Raw genomic sequence first — 10894 nt, forward strand, 5'->3', positions numbered from 1 at the left:
AGGGTTAGGCATACCAATCCCTCTGCAATCAAAAACCTGAGTGCGCATGCATGCTAAGTTGCTTCAGTGGTGTCCAACTCTTTATGACCCTGTGGACCATAGCCTGCCAGGCTCCTCTGTCCATGGGATTCTCCAGGGAAGAATATTAGAGTAGGTTGCCATGCCCACCTCTAGAGAATCTTCCCAACCCAGGGATCAAACCGGAGTCTCTTATGTTTCCTGCTTTGGCAGGCGGATTCTTTACCACTAGTGCCACCTGTGAAACTCCCAAAATCCAAATACTCTGCTTCAAAAACAAAGGAATTGATTGAGTTATCCAAGAGCGGAAGGTGAGAGAGACTTAGGACTCAACCCCAGTACTTTTAATTCCACATACTGTGATCTCACTGGCTTCCCTTGTAGCTCAGTTGCTAAAGAATTGGCCTGCAAATCAGGAGACCCAGGTTCAATCCCTGGGTCAGGAGGATCCCCTTGAGAAGGAAGTGGCAACCCACTCCAGTATTCCTGCCTGGAGAATCCAATGGACCAAGGAGCCTGGCAGGCTACAATCCATGGGGTCACAAGAGTCAGACACAACTTAGCAACTAAACCACCACCACCAAAATGAAAATACAGAGACTATATTTATTGAAAAAAATACATTTATAAGTGGACCCACACAATTCAAACTCCTGTTCACAGGTCAACTTTACAAGCAAAAACTTTTAAAGTGCCTTTTAAAAATTACTTGAGAACTGATATAACTTATTCACAAAAGCTAAAGGTAGAAGCTACAGCACAAGTGTCTGACAGATGACTGGATAAACAAAATGTGGTATATACATACTATGGAATATTCGTCTTAAAAAGGAAAGAAATTCTAACATTTGCTGCAATGAACCTTGAAGACATTACACTAAGTCAAATAAAGCCAGTCACAATAGGAACAATATTGTATGCTTCCACTTATATTAATGAGTGCCTGCTGCTGCTGCTAAATCCCCTCAGTCATGTCCGACTCTGTGCAACCCCATAGACGGCAGCCCACTAGGCTCCCCCATCCCTGAGATTCTCCAGGCAAGAACACTGGAGTGGGTTGCCATTTCCTTCTCCAATGCATGAAAGTGAAAAGTGAAAGTGAAGTCGCTCAGTCGTGTCTGACTCTTTGAGACCCCATGGACTGCAGCCTACCAGGCTCCCCCGTCCATGGGATTTTCCAGGCAAGAGTACTGGAGTTGGGTGCCATCGCCTTCTCTGTAATGAGTGCCTAGATTAGTCAAATTCACAGAGACAGAAGGTAGTATGGTGGTTGCCAGAGGCTGATGTGGGGGGAGAATGGGTAGTTACTATTTAATAGGCATGAAGTTTCAGTATGGAAAGATGAAAAAGTTCTGGAGATGGTAGTGATAATTGTACAATAATATGAATGTACTTCATGCCACTGAATTGTACACTTACATGGTTAAAATGGTAAATTTTATGTTATGAATACTTTAACACGATTTTTAAAAACTGATATAACTGTACACAATGAAGATTCTAAGTTAAGAGAAAAATCATAGACTCTCTTAAAAGATTATTTGTTTACATATAATATAATGTTGATTTGTTTTCAAAGATAATTTAAGAAGGCCATTTTTGTTTATGATCTGTTACTCTCTCAGTTTGGAAACTGCCCTGCTATTCAGGCATAATTCAAAAAAGAAGCAATCAGAGACCATTATCCACTCACTAGCTTTTAGGTATGTTCGTTCAGGATGAAAACAGAATTCAAAATGTCATCTTTGTAATTGCAACTGTATGCATAAATAAAATAACCGCAAAGTAATATGTAACATAAGAATAGTTGTGTTAGGGAGTGAAATCATCAACTTTTACAATACTTTAGGGTTGACTGTCTGTCTTTAATGCAAAATGAAACAGGAAAAATAGAGGCACCTCCTTAAAATTAAAAAATCACACATTTTGATCCAATAAAACAAAAATTAGCTAACCTTCTGAAAAATGAGTATCTAAATCACCTCATATCACCATATGTCCAAAAAGGTACCCAGTACATCTGACTTTCCTGAGAAAATTATTAAAAAGGAAATAAGCTTTTAAGAGGCATTTACAAGTTTATTAAGAATCCTAAAGTCAAATGGACATTATGTATTCAGGTGGAAAAATCTTCCTCAAATTTCTAGGTAAAAACAAAATTTTGTATTTCATGCCTGCATCTCAAGATATCTTTTTAAACAACAAACTAAACTGAAGAATCACTTGGCTCATGGCCCCAGCTGAGATGAAGCTTAACATATGGCTGAACTACATAGTTTAGGTCAGGAAGAAACAAGACAGAAGCACAATTTGTGCTCTAAAGCTGAGACACATATGAAACACTGTGTGGGGGTGTTGATATATTACTCCACTCTACCACCAGATCTTCTTGGCAAAGAGTGGTATAATTCTGAAACAATCTTGGCCTCATATTATCATGAATATGCAAATTGGAGGAAAACCCACACAATATACAGGACAGAGACAAAAGTATTTCTTTTAATAACTGTTGAAATGTTATTCTGTTAGTAGTCAAAGGGTAAAAATCCTGGTGAAGAACAGGGACTGGGGCATGACATGGGACACTGAAGTTCAATCTCAATATAAATCTGGCTAGTCAAGGTTTTCATTTATCTGCTCAGACTAGAAGTGTTCATTTGTATAACTATTTTCCCCCAGCATGAATTTCTATTTCTGTCCTTTCAAGACACACTATATTTTAAAACGCATACAAGATTTCATGCAACTTTAATAACTTAAAGATATCTAATTTCAAACAATGAAGAATAAAACAATGTTGATTTTATTAAATGAAGTCAACTTCTTCTGATTATAACAAAGTATGCATACTACTTATCATATATCCACAGCCAAGGAAAAAAAGGTTTTTACCTAAAAAGGAGGACAAGATATACCTTCAGATTCACTAGCAATCAATGCAGTAATATAATTACTTTCAAGAAACAGCAATTATAGGAGAAAAGGAATGGACTCTTATAAAGCCAGCTATAAAACGTGGATACTGTACCTATGTCATAGAGTTATTTGTAAAATAAAATGAAATTTTATGTATACACACACATAGAGCACTTAGCACAATAAAGAACAGTTAATATTAAAAAAATGGTAGCTGCTATCTACTATGTTTTAATCTTCCTGGGCCTTGATCTTCTGTTAATGATAACAGGTATAGAGCCTTCAAAGAGTTACTGAAGGACTCACAGACATAGAGAACAAATGAGTGATTACCAGTGGGGAGGGGGAGAACGGCAGTATAGGAGTAGGGGATTAAGAGGTACAAACTATTATGTATAAAATAAGCTACAAGGATATACTGTACAATACAACAAATATAGCCAATATTTTATAATAACTTTAAATGGAGCATAACCTTTAAAAATTTTGATCATTATATTGTATACCTGTAACATATAATATTGTATAGCAACTATAGTTAAATTTGGTTAAAAAGAGTTATTGAATGGGTTATATGCAATGTTGTATATAAGGTGCACAGTTAAATACCTAGCACAAGCAAGAACTCATTAAAATAGTATGAGATATAGGAAAAACATTCATGGAGTAGTAGATTTCCCCTAAATCTATCTATTCAATGTCAGCGTTCTACACCACTAATTTCTTGGGAAGGATTAGTAAGAAGCTGAAGTCATAAAATGGTTAACTCTGAAGAAAGTAAGCATGATTTTCTGACCAATGCTAACTTCTAGGTTTGACAAAGGGAAACTTCTCCTTGTGATGAGTACATAAACAGATGAAAGAAACAAAGAAAAAGATGAAAGAAGCATCTTTCTTTACTCCTATTTTTCTCGCTTCTTAGATGTATTCTGTTATTGAGTATTTAATACTAGAATAGTAGAAGAAGACCACTATAGTACACTTGCTCAGGGGGAATTTCTAAAAACATTTAAATAGTGAGATGTACTTTACAGAAAACCTCAATCTGGAAAAAGATAAACAATACTTTCAAAAGACTCTCATCTGGAGAACTGTTGCCAAATCTTTATAATAGGGTTTGTTGCTGAGAAAATAACTGCTTTTGTGAATTCAGTATACAATGACTTATTTATAGAATTGGGGGGATGGGAGTCAATGGTAAAGCACCATGCATTATGGGGGGAAAAAAGTTACCTGAAGTCTTTGGAAATGCCATCTTTAAAAGCAACACAAACTGCATGAACTAGTTACAAAAGATGTACAGAAATGTAATCAGTTCTGCTATGAGCTCAGGGTTAGTAAGATCTAACTTGGTCAGGCTTGATTTTTTTCACTTTGTACAAGAATGAAGAAACGCAGATAAAGAAATAGTATATCTGACCAAACCCAGTATGTGTTAAAGCAATCCTTTTTTTCTTTGTCCACATGCTGTCTCAATTTCCCCATTTTATTGGAGCATTCCCAAACCAAGTTCTCTTGGTTATACCAATTAATTTCAAAGCAGAGAGGCCGGCATAAATCTGACATTTCTAGACTCCATAGCTTTCAATTGCCTATTTTGAAGAAAATGAAAAGTGGTTCGTTCACTTGCTTAGCAGCTTTAAAAACAAACACAAAGGTTTCATGCTGCCATAGTTTTATTTTCAAGAACAATATTTATGAAAGGCAAGTAAGTAACTGGATAACAAAAGTAGGGTAGGGAAATAAAAAAGAAAACAAAATAGATACAATTTCATACAAGAAATATATTAAGAAACTAAGAAAAACCATCCTATTTTCCACATAAATTAAAGTCCTAAAGCTAACCTCAAAAGTTTTCCTTTTGTCCTGATTTTACTGTTCTTTCAATCCATTCCAGGAACACAGAGTACTCACTTCCCTCTGCATGGTTAATAAACGGTACTCGATTTCAAAGAGCTTTAGAAGGTGGCATTCTTTGGCCACCTACTCATTTCAGGTGCACCCCATCATTTAAATATTCCAAAGAACTTCCTATGTAGCTAACTGTGCAGTATAACAACATGTTGTTATGCCTGTTCTAGGTGATAAAGGCAGCAGAAGCTTTAGTTCATGGGGCACTGTAGATCTTATCCAGCTCTGAGGAACTGATAAATGTTCAGTGTAATCTACCCAATATTTAGAATTACTAACCTGTTTCTATACTGACCTTTGCTTTTGGTCCCAATGAAAGATAAGCCGTATTGTAGCAGCATGTCCCCAACTTTCCCCTGAGGGAAAAAGAACAGGATAACTAAGTAGATTGTAAGTCTCTCAGAACGCCTTTGACCAAAAACAGTTTTACTTTACTCAGTTTAACATAATGAAAGTATATTTGGTTTCAAAAAACCAGGTACATGGCTAACATCCTGAAATTAATAGATTTTTACCTATCCGTGAAAATACTGCAGAGCATTATCACTACCCTCTACCTGCTTTCAGAAAACTTTGAGTCAATCTATTTGTCAATCTTCCTTAGCAACAGGCTTACTGACATATTTTGACCATCAGAAGAAAAGCAAAAACTCTGACAGAATATTCTTAAAGATTTTAGTAGAAATAAATCTTGAAGCATTGTGTCCGAATAAAACCATGAGTAAGGTTAGAAACAGAGTCATAACCTTATTCGTTATAGTGTGATTTGTATTTAAATGGATTCACTGCTTCTCCTGCTTAAGAGTGTGTGATTTCTGAGAACAAGAATCATCTTATGAATATTTATACACTATGGACCTGACACAAGAGTTGCCAGAGAGTAGATGCTCAATAAATGTTAAACAATTGAAAAGATGAGTCAGTATCTCAGGGCACTGTGTTCCACGCTAAGATTCATCAGCAAATAAGAGTCTTCTCTGCTTTCATGGAACTTACAATCCTCAACAAGCATCAGATCAAAGATGTAGAAAAAAATGTATTTAACTACAAATGTTGGATTAATTGCCTACCCAGTGCAGGAACCAGCAAGGCCTGATTTCTATCAAACTTTGTTGTCATCTGATTGGTTAAAATTACCTACAAAAGCAAAATGTGAGAAAATTAGGTGAGTCTCCTCCCAAAATTACCAGGTCTAAAGACACCATGTGTAAAAACTTAATAACTAGGAGCACTGGAAACAAGGGAATCTATATTCTTTACCACTATTGCCTCTCTGCTGCTGCTGCTGCTGCTGCTAAGTCGCTTTAGTCGTGTCTGACTCTGTGCGACCCCACAGATGGCAGCCCATCAGGCTCCTCTGTCCCTGGGATTCTCCAGGCAAGAATACTGGAGTGGGTTGCCATTTCCTTCTCCAATTGCCTCTCTAGAATGTATTTATTCAAAGGAATATAAAATCCTTAATAAATCTCTGGCAGTCCAGTAGTTAAAGACTCCAAGCTTTCAATGCAAGGGCCACGGGTTTGATCCTTGGTGGGGGAACTAAGATCCCACATGCTGCATGGTATGGCCAAATTAAAAACTAAAATCCTTAATAAAATTAACTCAGTGTTTATACTGTTAGAGGAGAGACAATATTACCATTTATGATTTTACAGGAAAAAAAAAAGAAATTGAAGCAAAGAATGAGAAGAGACCTAAAATCATATGGAGAGCACAGTGTAATTAAAAGAATTAGGAAAGAATAAAATCCAGTAACAGATCAAATGACCCCAAATTATAACTATACTAGATTGCTCAGATAATAGAGATACAGGTATTGTCTTACTCACAGACCTCAAGGCTAACGATATTGCTAATTCTTTTACATATAGTGGCCTACAGAAAAGATAATATATTTAGAAAGATAGCAATTTTATATTTTTGTTTATTTACTTTTTGGCTGCACCATGTGGCATGTAGGATCTTAGTTCCTCAACTAGGAAATCAAATCTGTGCCCCCTGCAGTGGAATCTCAACTCTTAACCAATGGGGCACCAGGGAAGTCCCACAAGAGAGCAATTTGAAAGCAGAGACAAAAAGTATTTAAGGCTAACTGAACACAGTAAAAGTCAGATTATCTGGCACCTTCTCATCCAAAATTCTCCAGAAACAGTTATTTTAAATATTGTTCCAATATAGATCTTCTCTCCAGAAATAAGACAGATACTACTCCAAGCTGAAACTGGTAAAGAACTTCTAAAAAAGCAATGAGAAAAGATACTTACTCTAAAAAGTTCACCAATTCTTTAAGAAAACTGAGAAAGAAAAGGCTATTTGGCTGTTCCCACCATAGTGATCAACACCCTAAAATTTTTACCTACAAAGGAGAAATCTGTGATCTAGATCTCAGTCAGGCACAAACTGGATGACCACCTTCCTTTAGTCTCTCTCCTCCGAATGCCATAGTGGTCTTCCCATGTGTTACCTTACTCCAGGTATTTTAGAACAAGCTAAATAGGAATTTAAATTGGTAATTAACTGAAATATATGTCTAACTGGCATCCACAATACATTGAATAATACTCCTTACATACTACCAAGTGTTTAATCTTTAGCAAGTGGGATATTTACTTACACCAACACCTTTTGATTAAAGGTGCACTATTCAGTTCTGCAGCCATTAGCCACACATAGCTTTTAAAAACTAAATTAATTAAAACTAGAAATTCAGTTCTTCCACAGCATTAGCCACATTTGAAGTGCTCAACAACCATGCAACTATTATATCAGACTGAGCATTTTCATCTTTACAAAAAGTTCTATCAGACAACATTGCTTTACAGACTATTATACATCTTACACATTATCCACTACACACCTTGAGGCAAATGTAAATAGACATACTGGCTTACCAGTTGTTCAACATCCCCAAATCAGAATTTGCGTCACTAGAAAATGTTTATAAAATAATTAATACTCCTTCTGCAAAAATGTTGGGTTTACCATGATATAAATGAAAGTTATTGTGTAGTTACTCCAAGCTCTTAAAGAATGGGACCTCCCTGGTGGACTAGTGTTCAGGATTCTGGGCTTTCCCACAAACTGTGAAGGATGGTGCCAAAAAAAAAAAAAAAATGCACCTTAAAGTAGTGAAGTAGTAATCACTTTGAAATTATGAACTTCAGTGCTTTAGGAATACTTCTGCTGTCCAAATGTCCTTAAATGAATGGACAGATAAACAAAATGCAGTATACAAATAAAATGCAACATTATTCAGTCATAAAAAGCATACTGATACATGCTACAACATGGATGAACCTTGAAAATATTATGCTAAGTGAAAGAAGCCAGACATAAAAGACCACATATTGTATGAATTTATATAAAATATCCAAAGAAGACAGATCCATAGAGACAGAAAGCAGACTAGTGGTTGTTAGTGGCTACAGGGAGGGTGCAATGGGGAATGATGGTGAACGGGTATGAAAGTTCTTCTTGGGATGATGGAAATGTTCTAAAATTAGATAGCTGTGATGGTTGCACAGCTCTGAATATAGCAAAATGCACTGAGCTACACTTTAAAAGGGTGAATTTTATGGTATATTAACTATATCTAATAGGGCTGTTAAAATTTTTTCTGCTAATAAATAAATGCATCTCTAAAAGGTGAACTGTACCTCAAGAAAAAAGTCTATCTTCTATTTTAGCCACACACAAAAAAGGTATAATTGGAATCTAATCAGGAGGAAATATCACAGAAACCCAAACTGCAGAGATATTCTCTAAAAGTACCAGCTTGTATTCTTAAAACATAGCAATGGCACAAAAGTAAAGAAAGGCAACTAAAGAGATATGACAAGTTAAAAGCAATATGTGATTCCAGCTGGCAAAATGAACTGGGGAAAAAATTGCTATGAAGGACATCATTGGGATAAGTGACAGAACTAAAACATGGATTAAATATTAAAGTGCAATACAATATTAAATGCCCTAAATTTGATAACTGTACTCTGGATACCATATGAGACTATTCTCATTCTATATAAAGTTGTTGACTCTAAACAACAGGTGACATTTCATGTTGTTTAGACTACTCTTTTTTTTTTGCGGTGGTGGCAGGGGGGAGCTGCACTTCACAGCTGGCGGCCCCTCAGTAACCTGACCAAGGACTGAACCTGGGCCACGGAGATGAAAGCCTGGAATCCTAGCCACCAAGCCACCAGGGAACTCCCTAGATTACTTTTTTAATCAGAAAAGATGAAGCTCTTTCTGTTAAAAAACAAAAACAAAAACCTAAGGAACTATACAACCCATTATCCTTGAGTGCCCCCTACTGGGGATTCTTCACTGATACTAACACAATGCTAAATTACAAATCGGGCTTCCCAGGTAGCAAGGGGTGAAGAATCTGCCTGCCAATGCAGGAGACTGGTTTGATCCCTGGGTTGGGAAGATCCCCTGGAGGTGGAAACGGCAACCATTCCAGTATTCTTGCCTAAAAAAAAAAATCCCTTGGAAAGAGGAGCCTGCCTGGTAGGCTACAGTTTATGGGGTCACAAAGAGTTGGACACGACTGAACATGCAAGAAATTACAAATTAATGACAAGAAATAATTCAAGACAGGACACTATGTTTTCAGCATATGCAAAGAAAAAAAAAACTCGAAAAAATGTACGCTTTGAAGTGATTTTACTGAGGAGTTATTTACAACTTTGTGCTAAGGATTCTAACTGAGGTACAGATAAGAAAATCAAGGTAAGTAGTTTGACCTCCCATCTCCCTCCTAGACAAGTGTGTATGTGTGTGTCAGTGGTGGGATGAAGCTGCAGAGAGGGAAGTGCAAACAGGCAGTTAAAAAAAAGTTTTTACCTCACTCCTTTTTTATCTCTTTACTTCTGAGCTTATCTTTACCTCTCTCCTCACATTACATATCTGGAAGAGTTAGCTCCACCTCTTAATATCTAGGTTGTTTACACAATTTTTCTACCCATCTGAGTGTGTGATTCTACATTATATATTAATCAAAGACTCAAGAATAAAAGAAAAATGGCGATGTTGGAAGAGCTTACCTGAGAAAAATCAAGTATATTACAAAGAAAACAATGTAATTATCAAAGGTGGCATTTCTTTATCAAACAAAGTCCATTTTTATAATTCAGCATCTTGATTACGCTTTTTACTTTCCAGGAAAACTGATATACAATACTCGGACTAGATTTAATTTGTTTTATAGAAACCAAACTGAAATAAGACTACATTCACAATTGTACACTGGGGCTTCCCTCGTGGTCCAGTGATTAAGAATCCACCTGCCAATGCAGGGGACACGCATTCAACCCCTGGTTTGGGAAAATTCCACATGTTATATGGTAAGTAAGCCAAAACTATTGAGCCAGTGCTCTAGAGCCTGCAAGCCACAACTACTGTAGCCCACGCACCTAGAGCCTGTGCTCTGCAACAAGAGAAGCCACCACAATGACAAGCCCTCACACTACAACGAAAAGTACCCCTGCTTGCTGCAACTAGAAAAAGCCCATGTGCAGCAACAAAGACAGCCAAAAAGATAAATAAATCTAAAAACAAAAAAAAGAACTGTATGTCCATATTATTTGCTTTCAGTCAGACAAATTTTATATTTTGCTATTTCTAGACTTTAACATTTAATTTTTGTTTATTTCAGTCACATGGGACAACATGCAGGATCTTAAGTTCCCTGACCAGGGATCAAATCTGTGCCCCCTGCACCAGAAAAGTAGAATCCTAACCACTGAACCACCAGGGAATTCCCTACATTTGAACATTTTATATAATCATGACTTTATAACAAAACTCCCTTTACTAATAATACTTACAGCTAATCTGTGGTTGTTCGCAAGGCTGATCATTTGCTGGGCTAGGCCATTTAATAATCGAGTACGAAGGGACAGGTCATCTAGGTCATGACGAAAAGGAAAAGCGATACCATCCACTATCACTAACCGAACCTAATTACAAAAGAGATAATGATATTAGGTTTGGTATTTAAAATAAAATAATAAATGGCAACCACAAAGCAGAGTCCATTACAGGA

At 36.5% G+C, this 10894-nt stretch overlaps 2 protein-coding genes across 4 annotated transcripts in view; one reads left to right on the forward strand and one right to left on the reverse strand.

The window, feature by feature from the left end:
* The window catches only part of TEX14 (testis expressed 14, intercellular bridge forming factor), a 218223-nt gene that overhangs the window by 31230 nt on the left and 176099 nt on the right, over window positions 1-10894 (forward strand). The gene's annotated exons all lie outside the window — the stretch shown is intronic.
* The window catches only part of RAD51C (RAD51 paralog C), a 29494-nt gene that overhangs the window by 3110 nt on the left and 15490 nt on the right, over window positions 1-10894 (reverse strand). For both annotated transcript variants that reach the window (XM_081585218.1, XM_081585217.1), the window contains exons 5-7: window positions 10677-10808; window positions 5916-5982; window positions 5141-5201 (exon numbers count right to left, since the gene is read on the reverse strand). In XM_081585218.1, coding sequence (XP_081441344.1) covers window positions 5141-5201; window positions 5916-5982; window positions 10677-10808 — 260 coding nt within the window. The remainder of the gene's footprint in view (window positions 1-5140; window positions 5202-5915; window positions 5983-10676; window positions 10809-10894) is intronic.

This window comes from Giraffa tippelskirchi, chromosome 3, assembly GCF_054371585.1.
Source record: "Giraffa tippelskirchi isolate mGirTip1 chromosome 3, T2T-mGirTip1v1.2.pri, whole genome shotgun sequence".
NCBI classification, from domain to species: domain Eukaryota; kingdom Metazoa; phylum Chordata; class Mammalia; order Artiodactyla; family Giraffidae; genus Giraffa; species Giraffa tippelskirchi.